Source organism: Candoia aspera, chromosome 2, assembly GCF_035149785.1.
Source record: "Candoia aspera isolate rCanAsp1 chromosome 2, rCanAsp1.hap2, whole genome shotgun sequence".
NCBI classification, from domain to species: Eukaryota; Metazoa; Chordata; class Lepidosauria; order Squamata; family Boidae; genus Candoia; species Candoia aspera.
This window is the reverse complement of record NC_086154.1, coordinates 255,242,097-255,269,384: the sequence shown is the minus strand read 5'-3', so window position 1 is coordinate 255,269,384 and position 27,288 is coordinate 255,242,097. Positions and strand designations below refer to the sequence as shown.

Sequence of the window (27,288 nt, the reverse complement as noted above, 5' to 3'; positions counted from 1 at the left end):
CAGGACTTTGCAGATGTGTTTGGCAAAAAGGACGTGGATCAGCTGCCGCCGCACCGAAAAACTGACTGTGCCATAGAGTTTATCCCTAATGCACAATTACCTAAACCAAAAATCTATGCCATGACCCAGAAGGAACTTGCAACACTACGGGAGTTTGTCGACAAAAATCTGGCTAGGGGTTTTATTGAACCAGCCAATTCCCCGGTAGGTGCTCCTGTTCTCTTTAGACCAAAGAAGGATGGAACTTTGCGACTATGTACAGATTTCCGTGGATTAAATGCTGTATCAATATTAAATAAATACCCCGTACCGTTAATCAAAGACATGTTAGCACATCTGGCGAAGGGTAAAATATTCTCCAAGTTAGATCTGAGGGAGGCATATTTCCGAATTCGCATATGGGAGGGGGATGAATGGAAAACTGCTTTCAATTGCCCTCTGGGCTCCTTCCAGTATAAAGTGTTACCTTTTGGGTTGGCGGGAGCGCCTGGGGTCTTTATGCAACTGATCAATGAGGTCTTGCATGACCATTTGTTCAAAGGGGTCTTGGTGTATTTGGATGATGTGTTGATTTATACTGAAACCAGAGAGGAACATGAAAAACTGGTGAGACAAGTGCTCAGCAAGCTGAGAAAGGCTGAACTGTATGCTAAGCTATCCAAATGTGCATTTCATAAGTCTCAAATCTGGGTTACAGAATTTCTGACAAGGGTATTGAGATGGATCCAACTAAGATTCAAGCCATCCTAGAATGGGAGCGGCCACGTACGCGTAGGCAGCTCCAGAGTTTCCTGGGGTTCGCTAACTATTATCGGCAATTTATCCAGGGGTTCGCTGAGATAGCGTTGCCCCTCACTGAGTTACTCAAAACAAAAGGGTTGGGTGATACCCAAAGGGTAAAAAACCCTGGGGCGTTGCTTAAATGGATGCCTGCATGCCAGGTGGCTTTTGACAAACTTAAACAGCTATTCACTGCTGAACCCATTCTGCAACATCCCGATCCAACCAAACCTCTTGTGGTTCAAGTGGATGCCTCTGACTTTTCCATTGGAGCACTCCTGCTGCAGGCAGATGAGTCGGGGTGTCTAAAGCCCTGCGCTTATCTATCCCATAAATTTTCTGAAACAGAAAGGCGGTGGCACGTTTGGGAAAAAGAGGCTTTTGCAGTCAAAGCTGCTTTAGACACTTGGCGCCACTTACTGGAGGGGGCTACCTACCCTTTCGAGATTTGGACTGATCACAAAAACCTTGAAGCGCTCAGTGCGCCTCGGAAGCTCAGCCCAAAACAAATCAGATGGGCTCAATTTTTCAGCCGTTTCGATTTCAAGTTAAAGTTTATTCCAGGAAAGAAAAACTTCCTAGCTGATGCCCTGTCCCGCTTGCCCCAGGATTCAAGCTCTGTGCCTGACATGGTGGGCACATTGTGGACTGAACCCCAATTGGGTATGGCAGCGGTGACTCGCAGCCAGACTCGCGCACAGCAGCCTGTTTCACTTTCACCCCGTGCAAGAAGTTTGCCAATTCCCTCTGACTTGCAACAACAGTTTCTCTCCAAATTGAAATCTGACACTTGGTTGCAAGCGAATATGAACAATGTTACTTTTGACCAGGGCTTTGCTTGGAAGCACGACCGTCTCTATGTCCCTGATGATTTGCGCAAGGACATTTTGCTCCGTTCCCATGATGATAAAGTGGCTGGTCACTTTGGGTTTGTGAAAACACTCCATCTGGTGCGGCGCCAGTTCTGGTGGCCCACACTCAGGCGTGATGTCAAAGGCTATGTCGCCTCCTGCCCAGTGTGCGCCAGGTCCAAAAGGAAGGTTGGTAAGCCCCAAGGGTTGTTGCAACCGGTGGCCAGTCCCTCTCACCCCTGGGAGGAAATTTCTATGGATTTTATCGTGGATTTGCCTCCGAGCCAGAGGAAAACTGTGATTTGGGTTGTAAAAGACTATTTCTCAAAACAAGCCCATTTCATTCCGTGTGCTTCTATTCCCTCTGCTCAACAGCTGGCCCGCCTCTTCCTTGTACACGTGTACAGGCTCCACGGGAGCCCCGCCCATTTGGTGACTGACAGAGGCACACAATTTACTTCCCAGTTTTGGCGGGCTTTCATGAAATTGGTGGGCACTAGACAAGCATTGTCCACTGCGTCGCATCCTGAGACTGACGGATCTACAGAGGCACTTAATTCCACACTGGAGCAATATTTGCGTGCTTTTGTTAATTATCAGCAGGACAATTGGGTCGATCTCCTACCCTTTGCTGAGGTCGCCTACAACAACGCGGTGCATCAAAGCACTGGGCAAGTCCCTTTCCATACCGTATTTGGCCGGGATTTTGTTCCCATTCCTGAGCTGCCTCGACCAATGTCTCCTCCCTCATCCCCTACGGATTGGGCAGCACATTTGGGGGACTCCTGGCCCAAAATCCAGCAGGCTCTTGCAGATGCCCAGGCTGCCTATAAACGCCACGCAGATGCCAAGTGGGCGCCACAGCCAACTTTCAAAGTCGGGGATAAAGTCTATCTCTCCACCAAGTTTATCAAATCCCCACAGCCCTCTAAGAAGTTGGCACCCAAGTTTGTGGGTCCTTTCCCCATTGTGGACCAAATTAATACTGTTACCTTTAAGTTGGATTTGCCCCATAATCTTAAACATTTGCACCCCATTTTTCATTGCAGCCTGCTCAAGCCTTTCCACCAGTCGGATCGCTGGCATCCACACCCTGCACCTCCTGCGCCCATTATGATTGATGGTCAGCAGTACTTTGAAGTCAAGGAAGTTCTTGATTCACGGCGGCTTCGTTCTACACTGCAGTATCTCGTCCGTTGGAAACATTTCCCTCATTCTGAGTGGGTCGCTGCTTGCGATGTTCACTCCCCTCTTTTAACTGCCCGTTTTCATACTGCTTATCCTGCTAAGCCTGCTCCTTAGTTTGGTTTGTTTAGTTTGTTTAAGGGGGGCGGTATGTCATGTTCATCGTTCCAATGGTCTGGATACATCGTAACGTTTCGCATGTCAATTTCCTGATCCGTGTCTGTCATTTGCTGGGAGAGGAATTTCAGCCGTGCTGGGCTGTACTCTCCTTCATGTTGCTGAGGAATGTGTGTTTGGGTTATGGCATGTGTTCAAGGTTACTTTCCCAGGCCGATCTGTACGGTTACCAACACCTGGGAGGGGGTGGTTGCTATGGTGGGGCGAGGGGCGGGATCGGGTTTGAAGCGAGGATTTTTAGTTTGTATTTGGCGCGCTTTTGGTCATTTTCAGCTTTCTTTGTATTTGCATACTATTCTTTCAATAAATCCGTTTTCATTAAGAATCTGCTTGTGAGGCTGAGTATGTCAGAATAGGCAACCATTACAGCCACCTTGTATGCCAGAGCCAAAAGATAATGTATAATTTAGATCAATAATAAAAGTAAGTCCTTTTTTTTTAGTCTAATTAAGGCAGAGAATGAGGTCTGGAGGGCTACAAAACATTCAGCTCTTAATACAATTATTTTACTTGGATTGGTGTCCTTTACAATCTCCTAATTAAAAAGGACAAGGTTTTAGAGAGAAAATCCTCCGTTTCTAAAAAGATAAAAAGTGCCCACACCAGTAAGAAATGGAGCACCAGGGACTCCAAAATTCAGTGACACTGCACCACCTTGTGGCTGACACTCCAACCTATTTTAAACTAGATCATTCTACAAAACTTTAGTCTTGCCCAAAGGGTGCGTTAAGGGCCCCATTTCCTGGTTATATTGATATTTATGGTTATAATTTTCTCGGCTGCTGTATATATACATTTATTTGTATTGTTTTTGTATTTGGTTTTAATTAATTTTATGGTTGTTCGCCTCCCAGTCACTTGTCTTAGACGGGTGGCCATAAAAATTGAGAAAATAAAATAAAATAATACAATATTTTATATTAATTTTAATCTGTCCTGTTTCTGTACCTTTTTATTCTGTAATTTTTCATCACTGTTTAGAGTATTCCTTGGGAAGAAAGGAGAAAGATGAACCAAATAAATAAAGCAAGCAAGCAAGCAGATTTGGAACATAACTTATTTAACTTAAATGAAATTAATTTCATTCATTTCATTAACGATGGCTTGGCAGCTGGGTACCTGCAGGACCACCCTGCTCCACGCTGAATTGGCCCAACCTCCCTGAGCGCAGTCAGAAAGATGTTAAGGACAAGTCTGTTCCAGAGGGAGCATCTTTTCTTCTTACTGTGCTATTACAAATTTTATCCTTTTAAACTTACTATGAATGTTTTAAATTTGTTTTCTAACACGTAAGCTACGGATATTCAAATGCTGTGATGTGTCTATACCTACAAAGATCATTATCGTGGAAGCCATGATATTACCGGTGACCTCTATGGAAGCGAAAGTTGGACCGATAGGAAGCAGGATAGGAAGGGTATTGATGCCTTTGAACTTTGGTGTTGCAGAAGACTCCTGAGAATACCGTGGACAGCCAAGAAAATAAACCAATGGATCATCAAACAAATCAACCCAGAATTCTCCCTCAAGGAAGGCACAAATTATCAGGCTCAAGTTATCCTACTTTGGACACATTATGCAAAGACCCAGCTCTCTGGAGAAGGCTCAGATGATGCGAAAGGTGGAAGGAAGAAGAGGGCGACCAGCAGTAAGATGGATGGACTGTTACAGTGGAGATGAGGGCACCATTGGAAGACTTGAAAGAACAGGTTAGGGACAGATGGTCATGGATAAAGTCTATGTATGTGATCTCTAAGTGTCGACACCAGCTGGATGGCACATAATCAATCAATCCATCATTGTGCTTGGGTGTTAAGTGCAAAAGTGAAACAACTTCTACTACTACTACTTACTACTACTGCTGCCCCGTTCTCTAAAAAAGCCTATCCCATTTCACATGCATTTGGAGTAATATGCTTTAATAGTAAAAAAAAAACTTGCCTTGCACTCTGGAAATACTTGGCACTGGAAATTCCTGTAACTCGGCCTGCTGGAAATCCTGCTGCTCTTAAGCCCTTTCGAGTTTGCATCAGCAAGAGGAGAAAGAGCAGGCAGCTTCCCCCCCCCTTTTTTCTCTTTCCTTTATTTGCCGATCTTTCCCCTGCTTTGTCACTGATTCCAAGAAAGAGGAAAAGCAACTATGCCACATCTAGAGCTTGTGTTGTTTTTTCCTATATTCCAGGGGCTTCTCCTGGAATGAGAGAACTTGGACTCCAAAACCGCCCCTCACCCATCCCCAAATGTGCCACTTTTTCCTTTTATTGCAGGAGCAATGAAATGGCCCAAGAACTGGGGAGTGTCTTTCCAATTTTGATCAAGGCAGGTCCCTGCAGTAGATCATCCACTTTTCTGCACAAGAGAAGGTTCCCAAAATCCAAAAGCCTCTGGTTATGTGCCACCAGAGATCATCGGAGTGACGCTCTTCAGACAGAAACTTTACAGAAATCCAGACTGAAATAATTTGAATTAATTCATATTGTTTTATTTTTTTAGAGAGGCACACTGATTTTTGTCAGACTTCATTCCTATTGCTTAACAGCAGAGTTCCTCAAGCAGAAATCAGACCCAACCATGTCCTTGATGCCAGTGCTAAACTCATCAAATTACATTAACTGAACGCAGAAACCAGCCTGGGAAGCCACACTGATAAAATATCGAATGGTAGGTTCATTTTTGCTCTAATTGTTGGCTAATAAATATTTATCCACGAACATTTCTATTAGGAAAATCAAAACTGAATTCAGGGGGAGGTAAAACGGATCAATTACAAATTATGGCTAGATCCACACAATCAAGTTAAAGGTTATCTTGTTACTTTCTCCAAAAAAACGATTTTAGTGGCACATTGCTTCACTTTGCTCGATGATTACAGTCTGTGCACCAAAGTAGAATTATAACGGTCTCTTTAATTTCGTCATCTGACTGTGTAACAGTTGGCAGAGAATGCAGTGTTAAATCACTGCAGACCCGAGAGTGTCCTTCAGGCAGTATTCTGAATGATGACAGCTATGCCTTGCCCACCTCCAATGCAAGCAGAGCCGACAGCATATTTACCTCTACGGCGCCTACAGTAAAACAAGAGAAAAGCAATTACAAACAAGGTCTTTGAATCCCACATTAGGTTTACCATGTAATTTCTTTTACATTCCAAAATGAGCTGGGCAGAAAATGTTGTTACTGGACTTATCCACTGCTTTGGGATCTAGAGGAAACTACAGAAAATGCACGTACACGTATGTCACAAAGGAAAACAGCTGATCCACAGGACAGCAATGCTTCAATGTGGCTGGGAAAACAGCTTCATAATATGTCACAAAGACCTAAGGTCAAGTATGAATCTACTTCAAAGATTTAGAAAATAGCCTTAACCTGAATCAAAGATTGCTTGATTCAACTCAAGGCTTCTAATGACTGACCTGGGAACTCCACAAGTGGCTGTGGCTTTTTTATTTTAATGCTTTTTAACAGAATGGGGTGCAATTTTCAGGCAAAATGGAGAATGACATCTGCCCATTTTCAGAAAGTTAAGAAGTACTAGAGGTGGATTTCTCAAGAGTTTTACTATTCTTAGAGAGAATAAGGTTACATCTGCTGAACTGCAAACATATTGGTGCAAGAGGTTTTGTGCAAAGATTGGGATGATTAAGAAAATAAATAATTGTTAATCTTTTCTTTGTTTAACAGGCAATGTTTATAAGAAAAACATGTGTTGCGGTTGCGTTCCTCGGTAAGAATTATGCGAGACTGCAAAAGACAGGCAGAGAGGTTTTGTAAGTAAGCACGCCGAAATTCCTTTTTAAAAGAAAGTTGCCTACAAGTTCTTTGTTTGGGGAGGTAATGAGATGAATATTTACAGCAACTGAACAGTTCATATATTCACCCATCCATCACCATAGTTAAGCGATGGTGCTTGCAGGTAGGACATGCTTCAAACTTCCCCGTCTGCAGTAGGGATACAAAGCAAGCGGCCATGTTTTTCATCAGATTGGGTAGCAGGTAGTCTCCAGCATCTCAGCCACATTTTTCCTCCCTGGTACTTTTCACTGAAATGCCAGGGAGTAAACTTGGTATTTTTTGCAACATACAGCAAATCCACAGTGTCCAAGTTACACTCTCTCCAAATATTCTTTCCAGAATGTTAAGAAACAACAACAACAAAAGTTTTCTTCAGGTATTTATCCACCTTAGTTCATGAACCAGGTGAGCCGTGATCCTGGAGCCCGAAGCTCCTAGAGGGTGACCCAAAGCAATGGCTCCTCCGTTGATGTTGGTCTTCTCTGGGTCCAGACCCAGAACCTTTTCCACTGACAAGTACTGTGGTGCAAACGCTTCATTAACCTGGAAACGCATCACAGACAGGTAAGTTAGAAATACCCCAAGTTAGGCCGCTATGATACGCTGATTAGAGTTATCCTCGACACTGGTTCTCGTATCTGGAAAAAGCAATGGGGAATGCAGCTTTCCTTGGGGGCAGGAGAGATCATTGATCACAAACACATGTTAAAAAACCAACCAACATCATATAATGGGTAGAATTTGCTAGAAGTGTTGAATCATTTCCAAGAAAGGCCAAATGTCCTACGTAAATTTGACATCCTTTTTAAAATTCTTCTTAACTTCCTGGTAAGATCACATGGGCAAAGGGAGGCTTTATATTTGTCCATTTTACTTTGCATGACACTACAGAGACTGAACTGTAGAACTTATTTTGGAAGCAGAAATCATTATTTCCATTCAATTGTTATGCAAAACTCTCAGACTCTGTCTCAGTACTACAGAGAAGGCAGAGAAATGCAGGTGTACCAGCCAGGAAAGCTGAACTTAGTCCCTGATCATCTCAAGGGTCCATGCAGGGACGATACATTTTATACCCCGCAGGGCATATCGGCTGCCCTAGGGCCACTCTGACTCCAAAGTTTATATGGCAATGGGAAAACTCAGTTCTAAGGTCTGAAAGTTGCTTTTGGTGTGACAGCCTTCAGGAACGAGTATCGGTACTCTTAACACATACTGAGAGAGAAAATTCAGAATTCTTCTTGTTGCATTGCATAATTATACTGAATGCCACAATAAACTACTGTACATGCTTTTTGCTGAGTGGCCATTACCTCAACCAAATCCATGTCTTTCAGAGAAAGGCCAGCTTTCTTCAGTGCTTCAGTAACAGCAGGCACGGGACCTATGTCAGAAACATACATATGTAAGCAATAAATGGAGGGTGGCCCATTACTTCTACAGCCTCCGGCCTGGACCCCCAAAAGCTGCCACTGAATCATGGCTTTCAGTGTGACACAAGGGGAGATGTCCTATATAGGAAATACCTGTAAATATAGTAGTATTAGATTTACACGCCTATTTTCATTAAAAAACAAGAGAGGGGCTTACAAAATTAAGTTGACAGTACAAAGAAAATCAACACAGCTGAAAGCTACAGCAAAAGGTTATTTGAAGGATCTGACAGCTTAATTTCCTTTCATGCAAAAGGTAAATTTTTGGAGTTGGAATCCCTTTTTCCAGGAATTCTGCTTCAGACTTAAGATGACCCTGTCTGGTTGCTGAAGCCCACTAGCCGGGGGCAGATGCTACCTGCCCAAGAAGAATATCTGCACCAAGAAGGAAAAAACCAGAGCCCAGAGTTTTGTATTTTGTGCAGCTGATATACTCCCCTAGACTTTTTCACACTTTATATTTACTGCATCAGTTGATAACAAAGGAGGCGCCCAAATTATCTGGATAACCAAAACAAGTAGAATTCAGATACAGGTAGTCCTCAACTTATGACCATTTGTTTAGCGACCATTCAAAGTTACAATGGCACTGAAAAAAGTGACTTGTGACTGGTCATCCACTACCGTCACACCATCCCCGCAGTCATGTGATCAAAATTCAGGCGCTTAGAAACTGGCTCACACTTAGGACAGTTGCAGCATTCCAGGGTCACAAGATTGCCATTTGCAACCTTCCCAGCTAGCTTCCAACAAGCAAAGTCAATGGGAGAAGCCAGATTCACTTAACAACCACGGCAAAAAAGGTTGTAAAACTGGACATGACCCACTTAACAAACGCCTCACTTAGCAACGGAATTTCCAGTCCCCGTTGTGGTAGTAAGTCGAGGACTACCTGTAATCCTTTGCTCACAACTCCAGTGTCAGACAGGAATTTTCACATCCTTGATAAAAGTATTTCTATCACCCTTTGAGTATACAGCCACTGGTTATCACCTGGCATCTACCAGTAAGAACTGGTTACCTTCTTCCTCCATGCTGGGATTCTTTTATCACCTGTTCACAATTGAATTTCACAAACTACCTTCCTCTTCAATGCTTCTCCAGTGTATGAGTCCCCCATTATACCACAATAAAGACAGTAACATCAGCAAGGGCATTCCTTCTCTGCACAGCAACAGCCTGCTATTTTATTAAGGGTTATATTAACTTAATACTTTGTGTACTTATTTGACTGAAACTGGCAACAAAGAAAAAAAATCAAAGGGCAACTGGATATATCCATTTCCAACTAAAGCTAGACCAGTTTTCACGCTGTTGCCTGCAACTGGGGAGTCACAGATCTTTTATGCGTGGGATGGGAAACGCTCCAACTGATCAGCAGCAAAGTACCTCCTCTGTCACTTACCAATGCCCATGATCTGAGGGTCACATCCAGTTGCATGGTAACTAACAATCCTAGCCAAGGGAGCGAGGTTGTGCTTTTTAACGGCTTCTTCACTTGCTATGATCACGGCTCCTGCCCCATCACATATGCCCTAGCAACAGAAGAACGCCAGATGTCAAGGCTGGGGGAAAAAACGTGTTGCTGAAGAACATACCAACAGGGTCACGTTGAAGCTAAAGTGATAAGAAGACGTTATCTGACAAAGTTAACATTCTCCAATATGGTATCCTTTAAGCATGCTGGCATTTTGTATGTACTCACTCCAGTTCCCAATGTTTTGGGAAGGACACAGGTTAAGGAAGGGTGGATGAGGCTTTGCCACTATACCATAAAATTAAACTGGAAAAAAGAATCCATCAAGTCTTGTGGTAGAGTATTGATTAGAATACTGGTATAACTGACACCTGAGCAGCAAAATGAAGGTTTCAATAGAAGAGAATCTCTGTAGCTCAGGGTTGAACTGTGGAGTCCTTGGTGCTCTCTGAGCTGGGTGGTTTGCTTGCAGACATTTCATTACCCAACTAGGGAACATCATCCTAAAATGAAGTTTTATTTTATTTAGGCATTTTAGCCAGTTATTCAGCCAACAAGGTTCCAGTATCCACTGCAAACCAAGTCACATTCCGTATCTAGAAAACAGAACTGTTCTTCAACAGGAAAATATGATTTTAGCAACGGGCCAACTAGATGTATATGCCTAATTCCGGCTTTTGATGCATGGCATCTAGAAACTTCTGGACAAAGAAGAGTCTTGGGGTAGAATTTGGAGATTCTAGAATGTGGAAAAGGCATTGATGCTGGACCACAAACAAAACAGAGGCACTTATTGCCATTCTGTTTCAATGCAATGGATTGAAACAACTGGAATACTTGTTCCTGGTATTTTAGTTTTCTCTACTGCAGAAAGTCGTGGCCGCAGACCTTCACTTTTAGGATAAGTTATGCGACGGGATCAATAAGGATCCGTTCCTCTGTGCTATTCTTAAGCAGTGCCTCATGAATGTCATTACTGGAGTGGATTCTAGCCTCTGCTCAATATCAATGGCTCTCTTGCCCGAGACTTCTAGGAACAGTTCTCTCAACCAGCTGGGGAAGGCTAACCATGTTTACCAAAGAATTACTCAAAAAATCACTGAGACGTAAATTTGCGAATTGCCACTGTCACCTTTGCAAAAACTACAGGTTTGTACTATCATAGAGTGCAAGTTGAAAAGCTTCTTTAAGCTGCCCCACGCTACTTCACCCCAGGAACCTCTGCATCCAACTGACATTTTTTCTCTGGCTAGTTAATTAAGGCAAAATGACCCCCTATTTGAAGAGAGACTGCATTACAAAGAGCTCAGTAATCGGACTACAGCTCCAGAAAAATTTCAGCCCAGACTTCTAAAATGTACTTTTAGAATTTCTAAAATGATTACAAATGTTATTTGTAAACCGTCCAGAGTCACCGCTCTATGAGATGGGTGGTGAAGAAATATGATTGATTGATAGATAGATAGATAGATAGATAGATAGATAGATAGATAAGATAGATAAAAGTGATAAAAACAAGAGATGAATGGAAGTCTACCAAATGTTTTCTTTTAATTCACAAAGTAGGAGGAAGCTCACCGAGGCATTTCCAGCCGTGACAGTGCCGTCCTTCTTGAAGACCGTGGGGAGCTTCCCCAGCTGCTCCAACGTTGTCTCAGGCCGGGGGTGCTCATCCTGTTCCATGCTCTGTTTACCCTTCTTAACTTTCACTTCGATGGGCGCCAGCTCAGCTTTAAAATGTCCTGCTTCGTGAGCTACAAATGTAAAAAAGCCAATACCGAAAGGTCATGGGAGGTCATCTAAGATCCTGGTGAACAGAAACTTCTCACAGAGAAGATGATTTAGCAAGTCAGTTCAGGTTCTTGGCTGGTTTACCAAAATATGTGGGAACATTCTCAACCAGGCCAACATTAGGATATTGTATATTGCTTGATTGGAAAGGAAACAAGAAGACCAGAACATTTCCAGGCCAGCAATCAACACCCAGATAAGCAAAGGTGAACACCAGGGTTAACACCAGATGAACAATCAAGCAGTATGCAATACCTTAATTGAGGAACTACCAACTCAGTCAATCAATCAAGCAGTACACAACAGCCTAATCAAGAAACTACCAAGGAGAGAACACCGCCCACAACACTGTCAGGGCAAGCCACTGTCATGTTCATCGTTCCAATGTACTGAATACATCGTAACGTTTCGCATGTCAATTTTCTGACCCGTGTCTCAAGTTTGCTGGGAGGAGATTTTCAGCCGTACCAGGCTGTAATCTCCTTACTGTAACTGAGGAATGTATGTTTGGGTTATTGCATGTGTTCAAGGTTACTTTCTCAGGCCGATGTGTGATGGTTGCCAACACCTGGGAGGGGGTGGTTGCTAAGTGGGAGCTAGGGCAGGATCGGGTTTGAAGCGAGGGTTTTTAGTTTGTATTTGGCGCGCTTTTGCTCATTCTCAGCTTTCTTTGTATTTGCACACTATTCTTTCAATAAACCAGTTTTCCTTAAGCACCTGCTTGTGAGACTGAGTCTGTCAGAATAGGCAACCCTTACAGCCATGGTATATAAATGGAGAGCAAGGCCCACTCCCTTCTACCACTGAAGATGTTGTCTAGTTGGGCAGTGAAACGTCTGCAAGAAAAGAACCAGGCTCAGAGAGCACCAAGGACACCACATCAGAGCCTTGTCCACAGAGCTGGGTCTTTGCATAATGTGTCCAAAGTAGGGTAAGTTGAGCCTGGTCATTTGTGCCTGGAGAGAGAACTCAAACACCCAAATCCCCAGACTAGAGTTTGCTTCCCCCTCTCTAGAGCATGACTCTTCAGAAAACTATGGCAGCCAGCAGCCCAATTCAATTGTTCTCCAAACAGAGATTGTAAGACAGCATTACTTAGGTTTCATGAGCCACATTTATACCAAATCTAAAAGAAATACAGGTAGTCCTTGACTTACGACCTGGGACCAGAACTTCGGTCGCTAAGCAGTGCAGTCATTGTGTGAGGCATCATGTGACCACACCTGATTTTACAACTTTTTCTGCTGCAGTTGTTAAACAAATAGTGTAGTCCTTAAAGCAAATCATGTGGCCGTTAAGCGAATCTGGCTTCCCCCACTGATTTTGCTTGTCAGAAGCTGGCTGGAAAAGTCACAAATGTTGATCACGTGACTCGGGGACACTGCAACCATCGTAAATATGGTTTACGGTTGCCAAGTGCTGAAATTTTGATCATGTGACTGCAGGGACACTGCAACGCTCATAATTGTGAGGACCAGTCACAAGTCACCTTTTCCAGTGCCATTGTAACTTTGAACAGTTGCTAAATGAATGGTCGTAAGTCGAGGACTACCTGTACACACTGACATTGGTTAAAAGGTATTCCCTCACATATCAAACATTTCAGTTAAAATTTATATTTAAAAGCTTGAGATAAAACGTTCCTATTCCCTTTTCTCTAATGTCTAGTTTTCTTCATAGAAGATAATCCCAACATCCTAGTCCCCAATTGCAGCTTTAAGAAACACAATCTAGATATCAACTCAACTGCTGCTGTGAGAATTAAGTCTCCATTTGAAATGGATCAGTGCTCTTTCATATTTTTAAAAACGTGCATTGACTGACCAGCTTTCCACCTCTGTTGTGTCTTCAAGGCATAGCGGTCACACTCTTCCCTTGTAATGTTGTATTTTGCAGCAAGATTTTCAGCTGTGACACCCATAGGGATCTGGACATGCGAATCTGTTAGACCTGCCCACAATGTGTCTTCCAGCTGCCAGGAGAGAGGGAGAAGAATCATGTAACAGGCTAACAACCAAAAGGTTTTTGCATAGTAAGTTATATCCTAGCCCATGGTTCTCACCAGCTACTCTCCAGATGTGTGGGACTTCGACTATCATAATGAAGAGCTGGCATGACCAAATGTGGCTTGGGAATTATGGGAGTCAAGGAAGGCTGGGGAAGGTTGTCATAAGCATTCATTGTCAGGAGGAGCCGAATCCAAAAGCAACACAACACTGCATTTCTAAAGCTGGGGTTTCTCAAACATTCATAGAATAAGCACAGAATTCTCAAACATGGACATACTTGCAAAGACTATGTGCAGGATTTGGTACTTAGACTAAAATCCTGCGTTCTGAACCTTTCAGTTATTAAAGGAAAAAAAACCCTTGAAGGCTATGGGAATCTGCAAAAATATAGCCAGCTTGGTCTAGTGGTTAAGGACTAGAAACCAGGAGGCTGAGAGTTCTAGTCCCGCCTTAGGCATGAGCCGGCTGGGTGACCTTGGGCCAGTTGCTCTCTCTCAGCCCAACTCACCTCACAGGGTTGTTGTTGTGGGGAAAATAGGAGGAGGAAGGCGTATTAGGCATGTTCCTCACCTTCAGTTATTTATAAAAATAATAGAGGAAAGGCAGGATAAAAAAATCTTTACAAAAAAAGGGAAAGCTGGCTTCCCCACCTTGCAGAAGGCTTTCATACTCTGCATTGTACTTTGTGCCTCAAAATGAAACAGAGCAGAAACTTGGAGAGTGGCCATAATCTCTCTTCCCAACATAAAGTTAAGGGAACCACCAATTTGGGGGAATATTTTTCCCACAGGTAACCCAGCAGTGCTGTCTCCTGTTCTGCAAGCAGGGCCACTGGGATCAGGGAGAGGCTTCAGCTCCCAGCCACAGAAGGCCCTTCTCTTAAAGGTTCTTACCTGGGGGGATCCAGGAAGCAAGGCTTTTCTGTAGCTGCGCCTACCCTGCGGAACAGCCTCCCCTCGAAGTACGGCAGGCCCCTTGCCTTCCATAAAGCTGCCAAGACCTGGCTCTTCCTTCAGGCGCTGGGTGGGGAAGGGAGGGGAAGGGAAGGGAGCCCAGCCTTTGTGGCTCTGTGATGGGATGGTGCTGAGTGGTTTGAAAGGGGTTTTAAACTTTTTGTCTTTCATTATGGGTTTAATTGTTGTTAGCTGCCCACAGTTATCTTATAGAACATGGGCAGCCACACAGGTTTTTAAAACAAATAAATAAATAAAGCAAGCAAGCTAGCTGTGCAATTCCTGTTGCCCCTTCTCCACTAATGTATACCAATGGGAACTGGGAAAGGGGAAGGGAATAGAATATGTTAGACTTACCAGAAAAATGTTGTGGCAAGTTTGTGTTATTTGGTTAATAACGCAAAAGGAGAACATTTTGACCTGGTTCTGCATGTTTTTGGCCCGCCCCTGAAAGGCCAAGCGCTGTCCTCTGCAGTAGAAAGACTGGGTCTGTCTGTGGCACGGCATAATGCACAAACGTTTTTTAGGAATTATGCACAGTACTTAAAAAAGGTAGAGACACCAGTTGACAGCCCATGTACTTTTATGGAACTGGTTTGCCATCTTCTGGTTTATCTGCTTGTTTTTTTTTACTTCCCAGTTTATCCTACAGGCCCAGAATTCCTGGAGGTCTCCCATCCAAATATGAATCTGGAATGACCCTGCTTAGCTTCTGAGCCCAGCCAAATACTGCCATAAGGCCACTCAAACAAATTGGAAGTGAATGCAAATTATGTACAGTACATTTGTTCATATAATTCCTTACACTGTAAATATACTATCATCTAATGGAACAGATTAATTTTCTTTTGTGCATTTTTATGGATCCAGAGCATACTTCAGGGTTCCTTCGGGAGGGATATCCTGGCTTCAAACAAGAAGCAAAAACAACATGATTGGCGCAAAGCACTAACTTTGAGATCAACTCCTAGTTTTGTTCCAAAACGGACATTTCGAACAATGTAAGGCATCTGGCTCATGCTTTCTGATCCACCACACAGCACCACTTCTGACTCGCCAAGGCAAATCTCCTGATTAGAGAGGGGAGGAGAGAAAAGCATGTTAGATCTGAGATAGATGGATGGATGGATGGATGGATGGATGGATGGATGCATACACACACACACACACACACACACACACGAAACACAAAAAGGACAGTTGCTTCACAAAGCACCTGACTCCATTATACATTCAGGGGAAGGGTCTGATGACAGTAATTTGCACTCATTTTCAGAGGCACTGTGCCCCCAGGCAGGAAGATGATACGAAAATTTGCTGCAATTCTGGTCATGGGTAATGCCAACATTCACGTCTGACCAGAAAATGATCAGCCTTACAGTGTTCACTTCACCTTCACTTTAGAAATTGCTAACAGAGCCCCAGACCTTCTGTAGGGCACATGAGACATCAGGATCACATGCAAGGTTGTGTTTTTGTCCCCAGCAGATTTCCCATGAGCAGGGACTCAAAGAAGCCTCTGTGCAAACCAGGAGAGACGCTAGTTTGCACAGCCATTGCCATGACAGGCTGCCTGAGATGAAATTCCCTCCTTGTCCTCATGCCCAACCAACTTTCCAGGATCTTATAGAGAGGTTAGAAACTGCATGGAGCTCCAGATTTCTTTTCCTAGCACTTGCAATAAGCATTCTATTGTCATCTCATAGTATATTTTAAAGAGGCATGAACTTTCTGGAGAATTTTATACCGGTTCTCCCAGACCTTTCAGTTATGGATCTCCAGGCCTTTGCAAACTCAGCACAGCCCAAATCCAAGCACATCTGTGGAGTGCACAAATATCTACCACTTTTTTTGTGTAATAGCTTAAGCCAAGTAAAAGTGGGGGAATAAATTGGAGGAGAGGGTTTAATCTGCACCAAGAAGCAGATAACATCTATCTTGGTTGTACGGATCCAGATACAATCTTCATTCAATTTTGGTGTCTCAACAGGAATTTTACTCAATACTAAGCTGACAAGGATCAAAGCAAAAGTTCACCTACAGCTTGAAAACTGATGAATGTCGCCTTCTAAGCTATCAGATCATTTCACTTTCCTTTCTTACCTATCCTGAACGAGTAGACTGATCTAAACATTTTTTTTTAAAAAGTAAGTAAATGAAAAACAGGTGAAGAATTCCAATCTTTGCATGACAGGACAAAGAATGTGCATGCACAAACCTAAATTGCACTGGGAAATGGGCTGACAGAAAACGTGGTAAAATAAATGACTGTAACCAGTACCTGACATCCATTAACAATTGACTGGAAGCCTGATCCACACAACCTATTGACGGTTAAGCCAGGAGTTGGGATTGGCACTCCAACCCGCAAGCCAACATGTCGTGCAAGGTAAGCATCATCTCCACAACTCTACAAGAAAAAAAAACAGGGAACTCATCTGGCAAATTCTGCTTAAAAGCTAAGTTGCATGTTGAAGATGACTTTCCTATCTATTTGTGGAACTGAGTAAACCTGGCCAAAATTTTGCCAGTACTGGTAGTCCTCAGTTAACAACAATAATTGGGACCAGCAACTCTATTGCTAAGCAACGCGGTCATAAAGCAAAAATCATGTGACTGTGCTGTCTTACAGTGGCAGTTCTGGTTGTAGTCGTTAAGCTAATCATGTGTGGTCGTTAAATGCAATGTCATGTGACCACGACCTGTGACTTCCTGCTGGCTTCCCCATTGACTTCGCTTGTGGGAAGCCAGCTGGGAGGGTTGCAAATGGTGATCGTGTGACTGTGGGATGCTGCTACCATTGCAATTGCGCGCTGGTTACCAAGCACCCGAATCATTATCACATGACCGCGGGGACTCTGCGACCACTGCAACTTCGAGGACCGGTCGCAAGTCTCCTCATTCCGGGCTGTAACTTCAAGTGGTCGCTGAATATGTGGTTGCTAAGCAAGGACTACCTGTATACCTTTCTTTTCCTTCTTTCATTATTATTGTTATGCAAGACTGTTAATTTATTCTTCATAAAAAAAATGAATGAACTCAGTAAACGCTTTTGTTGAAACACATTTGTAAATGTGAACTTCATGCAAAGGTCAAAGCAGCAGCCAAAACACTGCTTGTAGTGCTCGGTGATACAGTCATCCCACTGACAATACACTCTACAATGCAAGCAAATTCAGCGACCAGAAATGTTCCAGAAGAAACTGTTTGCCAAGTGACCTGATGGAATGGGAGATGCTCCAATTTATTTCTGACTCCTCTGTAATGGAGCAACTAAGCAAGCACAGAAATAGGACGACGTGCTCAGCAAGGGCAACTGGCAATTGCCAAGTTCTACCAACCTGCATGACGTTGCCCACAATCACGCTGTCTATGATTTCTGGAGGTACTTTGCCAGCAGACAAGGCTGACCGGGCTGCAATCTCTGCAAGGTCTGTGGCAGTAAAGTCCTTGAGCAGGCTGCCAAAAGCCCCAAATGGAGTCCTCTTAGCAGAAACAATGAACACTCCTAGGAGGCACAATATGGGAAACACACAGGGGGAAATAAGAAAGTGCCTTATATCAAATCATTGTTCATTTAGATCAGTGTTGCTCAACTTTAGCAACTTTAAGATGGGTGGACTTCAACTCCCAGAATTCCCTAGCCAGCATGGCTGGCTGGGGAATTCTGGGAGTTGAAGTCCACCCATCTTAAAGTTGCTAAAGTTGAGCAACACTGATTTAGTTCAATATTTATTTATTTAGTTGATTCAAAGGCCACCTACTTGACATACAACTCAGGGCAGTCTACACACTTGAAACAACCAATAACACTTCAAAAATAAAATATCATAAAATATAATATGACACAAAGCAAATTTTACCAGTGACAATTCAACATCCAAAGCAAATCCAGGTGGAGTCCACAAGATCCCCTGAATTTCTGTGCCGAGTTTAGATAGTTTCTCATACTTATAATTAATCAAGTTTGTCTTTTTTTTTTTTGTCAAATTCATAAAATAAGGGATTACAGTATCACATAAAACATTAACATGAAATATTAGGAGTTCTTAATCTATACTGGAAATAATGGCACACTACTGTAGTCAGATACATAAAACAGATCCCTAGGGGTTTTCAGAATGTCATCAGAGTTTGGGTATACATAGATTTTACAGCTGTCACAGAAATGTGGGGGTTTTGTTGAAATGCTGAGTTAGCACTGACTTGAATCTATCCTCTCTCTGTACTGAGAAAATTTACACATCTGGTTTGATGACTGCTCTTTCAAATTAACTGGTTTCTTTAGTCCTTATTAGGGCTGTGCAAGGCGATTGAAAGCCAAAACAGGAACTTGGGAACAAGCATGAGTATGTTCCTAGCACCTGACTGCAACTCCTTAAACTAAATGAGCGGGCTTTTCCCATGATTGTGCTGCGACTGCAGGGGACACTCGTGCAGACACAGCTGCTTTAAAGAGTTGCAGATGGGCACTGTGTGAGTGCTTCCATGCTCCCAAACTCCTTTTTGCCTCTGAATCCAAAGCATTGCACAGCCAAATTCTTAGCAGCTCTAAAGCTTCAGTTTTAATGCCCTGGCAACTTAGCGAACTGGGTTTCCTCGCTTTCAGAAAGACCTACTTCAAAATATGCACAATCAGCAATATTTATTTATTTATTTCTCAAATGTATAGTATGGCCCATCTCCCCGCAAAGAGGGACTCTGAGAGGGTTTGACTTGCTGCTTGGCTGATCAGAGGAACCAAATACACTCATTCTCCAATAATATGCAAATGACTCTGTTGGGTCGTACTCTTCCAAAATGACCAGTTCCTCAATATATTTAAAAATTAACACTTCAAGGAAACGTATCAATATTATATTAGCAATCCCACATCTCCCTAAGGTATTTTGATCAGTGTTCTTTCTAGCTGAGCTGAGGCATAGGAATATAAACATGATAATTATTTATTTCAAGTTACATGGAGTTATTTTAGAAGTATATTACAAATAATAAATGCAGGCAACTTAATTAGAACCAACAAAATGACAATGAGGTAGTATGTGTATTAGGAAGACCAAAGTAAGGAACCAGCTTCTGAATTTTCCAGAAACCTTCTACTGAATTATAGGGTTCTTAACCAGTGTGTCTTAGAAGGATTGCTTGATGTCTTTATTGAAAGATCTGCATTGGTTGCTAACTGCTTACCCATCATAATTTAAGATCCTGGTGTTAACTTTTAAATTGCTAAAAGGCTTAAGGTCTGATAACTAAAGCAACTGCTTCTTTCACTGTAAATTTGTTCAGCCGTTAATAGCTGCAGGAGATAAGTTTCTGAAGATGTCTCTGTGATCAAAGGTCCAAATCTTTGGCACAAGGGAGAAGACTTTCTCTGGCTTTATTTGACAACTATGTAATGTATTCCGGTAGAAGGTGAGTTTGGCCCCCATTCTTTCAGCATATGGAAAATTGGTAAAGAAACATGGGATGATAATATAGGGGATGCAATTCTATGCACGTATCCCTTTCCCTCCGAGTTAAGGATTACATCAAAAAATTTTGTGAATAGGTCTGTTTCCCACTTTTGTATATGTACAAACCTTTTGATCATCTGTCTTGCCAGACTAAACTGGTGTCATATGAGCTTTGTTGCAAGGCAACGGGCTAGAAACCAGGAGACTGAGAGTTCTAGTCCTGCCTTAGGCCTGAAAGCCAGCTGGGTGACCTTGGGCCAGTCCCTCTCTCTCAGCCCAACTCACCTCACAGGGTTGTTGTTGTGGGGAAAATAGGAGGAGGAAGGAGTAATAGGTATGTTTGCTGCCTTGAATTATTTATAAAAATAATAAAGGCGGGATAGGAAATAAATAAACACACACACACACATACACACTAGAACTTCAACAGGAAGTTCCATTTCTCCCAAAACTTTAACCTCAGAAGTACAGTCAATGCAGAATTACATCCCTGGCAGTCAAAATTACCTAATTCTTCTCAAACTTACCACACTCTTCTCAATTTCAAGCCACTGAACTCTCCCTTCCTAAATAATGTAGGTCACAAAGCACCTTTAACCCATTTTTCTAATGTTACTTTCCCTCAAAAGCCCATGATACTGGTGACTATTGTGAGGACTGACTATCTCTGCAACTGTGGGCTCTCAACCTCATAGAATACAGCATGAATTATCAGTTTTGATTCCGGGGTGCTGCCAAGAAAATCTGCACAGGAGAGAGAGAGATTGACCACTAGCCATTCTATTCACAAATGGAAATACTTAAGGAGTTGAGATATTGACTAGCTTGGATTACAAAAAGTTATTAGCTTCTAGTCACGAGGGTTGAACCGGAAGACCTCCAAGATCCCTTCCGACCCTAGGATTCTATGATTAAATGGGGAAAGTGCCAAAGACCGGATAGGAACAAATGAAGGCAACCATCTCTGTTTTTCCCGAGGTACTGATTGGCAGAGAAAGTAATAATTTATTTTAGAAAACATAATTCAGTTCCTTCAGGGATAAAGGAACAATGATTTGAAACTGCACACATTTGTAGACAGAAATTGGGCCAACTTTAAAAAAATAATAAAGTCCTTTAAAAAAAAAAAGAAATTGGACCAACAGGTAAAATAATGTCTGCAACTATAGTACTAGAGTTTGCCAAAAACAGATTTTTGCACATCTCTTGTCTCTCTCTAGTTTGTGTGGTCACATTCTAAACAGTACAGAGGGTCAGTTACTATAACAAAAGTTCGCAGACGTGATGGTGAGATACAAACTAAATTTCTACATTGAGAATTAAATGGAATGTGCCAGGACTTTTGGCTTTACCGAGTACAGCTTTTCTTAATCTTCTGTCGAACTCCACAAACAAACAGCTCCTCCTTAAATTGTACCATGGTGAATGAAAGCTTTTCAACAGCTTATCAGAAAGCTAAGCCCTCCAGACATTAGACATTTATGGCTAGGCTGACCATATTTCCTTGAGACAAAAACGGGAGATTGGGATGGCAAAACGGGGCGGGGTTAAACTTATGTAATATTCCGTATTCACAAAAAAGATAAAAAAGTTATCGACAGTAAGCTGGGAAGGTGCAGGAGGGGGAGGTGCAGCAATGGTTGGGTCCGGAGAGGCTGGTGCAGGGGTGGCGTTGGGCGGAGAGGTTGCAGGAGGGCTGAGGGTGGCAGTGGGCTGGGACGGGAGGGCAGGAACGAGGTGGCAGGAGGCTGGAGAAGTGCAGGATGGCGGTGGCGAGCTGGGACGGGAGGACAGGAACAGAGGAGTCTAGTGAACGGTTGTCCCTGACAACCTGTTCCTCTCTGGCGCGCCCTTTTATTTTATTTTCTTCCCGCTGTTTTGGCCTGAGAGCCAATTGGCTTCTTTTCTGCTGGGCGCGCGTTTCTGACCGTCTTCCACTGCACTGATTGGCAGCAGCGACTCTTCCTCTTGCTCACTGCCAATCAGCTGTTCCTGCGGTTCCCACTCTGGGTTTCCGGCCAGATTGAGAACTACTGCCAAGTCAGCCTCCTTCTCAATTTTAATTTCAATTTTTTCCCGCTTTTCCCAATAATGGCTCCAATGTTTTTAAAAAACGGGACAAAATTGACATTTATATTGAAACAATGGGACGGTCGGGAAACATTAAAAAAACAGGACTGTCCGTTCAAAACGGGATGTACGGTCAGTCTATTTATGGCTCTCAGACTTTAGACTTATAAACAAGTATTAGCGTCATCAAATAACCTTTGGAAACAAGCTAGTTTTTGAAAGATATGGTATAAACTGGGATAGGTATGTTAGGAGCTAGGAAGAATTGTGGAGGCCTTGGTGCTCTCTGAGCCTGGTTGTTTTCTTGCAGACATTTCACTGCCAAACTAGGCAGCATTTTCAGTGCGAGGAGGGAGAGGGCCTTGCACTCAGTTCATATACTGTCCAGCTTGTGTTGGTGGGGGTGTTGTTCTCTCCTTGGGAGTTCCTTGATTGGGCTGTTGTTTGCTGCTTGGTTGGTTGACTGAGTCGATAGTTCCTTGATTAGGGTGTATTGTGCTGTTCGATTGTTCATCTGGTGTTAATCCTAGTGTTGATTTTTGCCTATCTGGGTGTTGATTGCTGGCAAGGGAGTGTACTGGTCTTTTGGCTTTTCTATTGTCTCTTTTGAATGGTGTATAAATGTTGTTTATCTCTATGTGTCTGTTGATGCCTGCTTTATCTGAGTGCCAGGCTTCCAGGAATTCTCTGGCGTTTTTGGATTTGGCTTGGTTTAGGATGCTCACCATTTCCCAGTTGAAAGTATGGTTGAGTCTGCCCATGTGTTGTGAGATTAAGGAGTTTTCATCGTGTCTTCAAACTGCTGGTTGGTAACCAACTAGCATGCTGGCTGGGGAATTCTGGGAGTTGAAGTCCACGCATCTCAAAGTTGCCAAGGTTGAGAAACACTGGTCTAAACTCTCAAACACCAAGACCCAACTGTAGCAAAAACTGCTAGCCCAACTTCAAGTTCAAACTACCTGGGAACTGGAACATGAGTTTCCAGTTCTCTCTCTTTCTCAAGGAAAGCTAACTGCAGTCAGCCTGGTGATGTTCTAATCTCCTAGGATTCTAATTCACCCAACTCATAACCTCCGTACTTGGTTAATTATACTGTACATTGAATCTTGAACTTTGAACAAGTTTTTGGGTGAATTGAAAACCGTGATTTAGCTCTATTAGAAAGCTTTCCATGTGACTGTCTCAAGGTAAAAGTTCAAGAGGCCACCAGGCTGAGCTTAGCTTCTGGTGATTCCATGGACATGACCATGCAGTTTTCTGGGCAAAAGTGTGGAAATAGTTTCCCACTGCCTCTTCCAGGGTGGTTTTCCATCTCTGGTGCCCAAATATTAACCAGGCCCAACCCCTCACTTCTGAGTCCAGACAAGATTGGGCAGATGCTGCCACTTGTTGAGACATGCCAGAATAGAGAGGAGCAACCCAAAATTCATTCCCAGCTTAGCGTTATGTCTACCCACTCTTATTTTGCTTTCAGTTGCTCATCCACATTCATTACAAGGAGTGACACAGAAAGATACGGTTAGAAGTGTAGAGCAAAAAATGGTAGGACTAAATTTGAAAACTGTTGATTTCAGCAAATTCAGATGTTCCTCAGCAATATGTCATGCTGCAGAAACACTCAAGCTTGAAAAACCAGCTTAGAAATTCAAGCCAATACCTTTACATGGCAGATTGTGCCCTGCCATAATGTTTTAAAGCCTGCCTTGCATGTAAGTCTCCAAATGTGTGCATCCTATTTGCAGGTTCCAAAACTAGGGGGAAAAAAACCATCCACAGATCGTCGTTATTAACTCTTAGGAAACTTGTCAAGGTATAACAGTTGCTGAAAATCTCACCCTTGGCATAACTGAACTCTGGCAGAATCACAGCCTATTAGATTTCATTTTACTGCATTCTATTTTATTCCCAAAGCTGACGCTCAAAAGCGTCCTTCAAAACAAAATTTAAAATATAACATTGCTTCAAAAATGAGCCCCAGTTCTAGTCTCAGCAACTCCTTTCTTTGTGGATAAATAAATAAATAACTGAAATTCCTTGCTGTCAGACAAGTAACAAATGATGATATGCACACATCTGTACATTTTGGGAGTTTAAAGTGCTCCCTACACACACTTTGCCAGAATATTCTTCGAAGTACTCCAGAACTGTAGTATTACAGTTGCACGATACAGATATGGGTAGTAGCAATGGGATGTTGGAACACAGCCATGAGAATCTTTCACCATTCACTGTATGTCCTAGGGCAAAGTTACTGGAAGTTAAGCAACATCTGGAGGATGCTCACTTGCTTTCAAGCATTTCCTTTCAGCTGCAATTCTGAGATAATCTATTGCTCTACCTGTAAATATAACATCTACCTTCCCACCTTCAAAATATTCTCAGATACAGACCTGGGAGTCCCACGTATGCCATCAGTTGCTAGTTCGGCCTTCCCTATCCTAACGACCAAACATGCAAGACTACTAATGTATTCCCCAGCTTTATATATTGTGGACTAATGGGTTTGGAAAAATGTTTATATTTGAAATGTCCAACACAAAAGTAATATTCACAGGGTTTCTTATCTAATAAATCTGCTTCAAAATTAAAGAGCCTCAGCTAACTGATTTTTGAACGATTATGCTTAGTGTCATTGACTTTGACTTTTAGCATCCATGTAGACCCGTGTTTTCAACCTTGGCAACTTCAAGCGGTGTGGCTGGGGAATTCTGGGTGTTGAAGTCCACACCGCTTGAAGTTGCCAAGGTTGAGAAACACGGGTCTAAACAGACCTTCTCCAGGATACCTGATTTTTAGCTTTGGTTTTAATGTTAATTTTTGTGGAGATTTTTTTTGTAAAAACCACCACCAAGTACAAAGTCATTTTGTTTCTAGGTCGGAAGACTGGTTCATTACTTCATTCATCAGGTCTGCAAACCTTCTGACATTTCTAAAAAGCCAGCCTTCCAGGGCATAGCTGGCTTTATTTTAGTGAAAACACAGGCAAGCTCTGAACTGCAAGTCACCATCTCTCAGCCTTGATGAGTATAACTCCAAATTAACTTTTATCGCATTTGCATACACTAGGATAACAAAGTTAATCAGAAGGATTGCAAGAAAGGAAAGAAAAAAGTGATTTCATTTCCACGCGCCTGCAAATTAGAACTTGGTAAAACTAAGCTAGTAACCAGCTCTCCTGCGTGTGACTTCGCTGGTCTTCCAACACGCCACCGAAGTCTTTGCATTCCTTTTTTCACGCTTTCCGACTCGCGGGGAATCAAGCGGGCTTCCTAAAGTTCGGGGGGAATGAAAGCGAGAGGAAGGTGCAGTAACAGGGCATAAAATATTCGCGTCCTCTTCCGTGCGAGGGGGCGGGCGTGCTTTAAGGGAACCGCACTGCATTCCCAGCTGCTGGAGCGAAGAGACCTTTCCAAGACCCAGCGCTAAAATCAAGGCCAAAGAGGTCGAGGGGAGCAGCGCGGGGTCTGCCTTTGGGGGCTGCCTTACCTCTGAGCAAAGCCATGGCACCAGCCAACTCTTCTCCAAGCACGAAACTTCTTCTGACCTCCTCTGCCCGCAAGTCTCGACCCCGCCGCCGCCGCCCAGCCCTTCCCCCACTTGCTCCTCCTCCCTCAGCCGCGCGCGCTCCTCGACGGGGGAGTCACTTCCCTTCCAGCGGTGAACGTGGCGGACGGCGGCCATCGGAGATGGGCCCTTGTGGGGCTGCAAGGCAGGCAAGAGACGGACGGACGGACGGAGGACGAGAGATGTAGGCCGGGTGTTCCCTCTCGGGGAGCCCCGGGCCCCATAATCCCCAGCCGGGTAGGCATACTTGGAACTAGACTCCCCCGAACTGGGGAAACCGCCCCAGAGGTGGGAGGAGTCCGTGGCGCCCCTCTGGACGTGGGGAGTCTGAACCGTGCTGGCTGGGGATTATGGGAGAGGGAGTTGGCGCCCCGCCTCATCTGCAGAGCCCGGGCTGGGCAGAGGAGCCCCTCTGGAGATGGGAAGAGGGAGACGCGGAGATGTAGCAGCTCTCCTCCACCCAATCCTGGTTGTGGATTATGGGAGCTGGAGTCCAATGCTGTGGGGAGCGTTGTATCTGGCTCCTTGGCCCGAAGGGGGCTAATGGTGGCGATATGGGGAGGACTCTTGCCCCAAGAAAGCGTTCGCACAACGCCTTCCTCGCCTCCCTTTCTGGCTTAGGGGCTGAAGAATCCGCGCCGCGGCCGCCAAGAAGAGGCGGAGCAACGCGCAGGAAGGGGCGGAACTTCCGGCGCGGCGCATCCTGCACGGGCCGTCGCCCGGCAACGCGGTCTTCCCTGCGCTGAAGATATTTCCTGAGTCTAAGCGGGCTCGCAAGACCCGCAGCTCCAGGCTACTGAACGCGCCTTCCCCAGCTGGTGGCCAGGAGAGCCGTGGGGCTGCAGTCGTTCCCGGCCAGCCATGCGGAAGATGGGACGGCCAGCCCACCTTGGGGGGGGCGCCAGGTTGGGGAAGGCTGGACTAAACGACCAACAACATGCTTTGAAGCACGTGAGATGTGAATGTAGCACCTGTTTGCAGCTCCAAAAGGCTTGTCTTTTCCTGATCTTTGCTTTAAAAGAACTGCAGAAGGTTCTATATCCGTATTTCTCAGCCTCAGCAACGTTAAGATAGTTGGACTTCAACTCCAGCATTCCTCAGCTACCATAATGGCTGGGGGATTCTGGGAGTTAGTCCACCCATCTTAACGGTGCTGAGGTTGAGAAAAACTGTTCTATAGTTCTTCCTCTGTATGCTGCACAACCGCCTCTGAATTCATACTAACTTTCAGATTTTTTTTTTAATCTATTCAGTTGTGTCTGATTCTCAGAGACTGCCTGGACAAGTCCTTGCAGTTTTCTTGGCAGGTTTTTCAGAAGTGGTTTGCCATTGCCTCCTTCCTAGGGCTGAGAGAGAGTGACTGGCTCAAGATCACCCTGCTGGCTTTGTACCCAAGGCGGGACTAGAACTCACGGCCTCCCAGTTTCTGCCTGATGTCTTAATCGCTACACCAAACTGGCTCTCCAACTTTCAGATAGTTCTAACCTAATTGATATTGTGACAAAATATTGGAAGGAACAATGGCTTGTATAATCTCAGAATCAAAACCTGCCAGTTAATTTAATATTAAAATTCAACTCTTAGCCATCCAAGAGAATCTGCAGATCATTTTAAAGTGACTGAATTTCAGTGTTATGAGACAGATGCTAACACTTGGAGAGGTGGAGAACGTTTCTTTGTGCAGTGGCCTGTAATTTTTATATATTACTTTCTTGTTTTATTGCATGGGAAGAATTTGGTTAGTGTTTCA

At 43.7% G+C, this 27,288-nt stretch overlaps 1 protein-coding gene across 1 annotated transcript; it reads right to left on the bottom strand.

The window, feature by feature from the left end:
- Positions 1-5,461: 5,461 nt before the first annotated feature.
- ACAA2 (acetyl-CoA acyltransferase 2) lies at positions 5,462-25,551 on the bottom strand. Its single transcript, XM_063295829.1, has 10 exons — positions 25,461-25,551; positions 17,793-17,959; positions 16,733-16,861; positions 15,405-15,521; positions 13,314-13,461; positions 11,277-11,452; positions 9,627-9,756; positions 8,102-8,172; positions 7,177-7,331; positions 5,462-6,058 (listed from the first exon to the last, which is right to left on the bottom strand). The coding sequence occupies exons 1-10, from the start codon at positions 25,474-25,476 to the stop codon at positions 5,974-5,976; spliced, it is 1,194 nt and encodes a 397-aa protein (XP_063151899.1). The 5' UTR covers positions 25,477-25,551; the 3' UTR covers positions 5,462-5,973.
- Positions 25,552-27,288: the final 1,737 nt, after the last annotated feature.

What these genes read in the sequence shown, in the direction of transcription:
- ACAA2 (XM_063295829.1), bottom strand. An exon ending in AACTAGGAGTTGATCTCAAA is followed by an intron (nt 13,462 to 15,404) that starts GTTAGTGCTTTG and finishes CTCTCCTGGCAG; the next exon opens with CTGGAAGACACATTGTGGGC. An exon ending in TCACGGCTGGAAATGCCTCG is followed by an intron (nt 9,757 to 11,276) that starts GTGAGCTTCCTC and finishes TTCTGTTGCTAG; the next exon opens with GGCATATGTGATGGGGCAGG.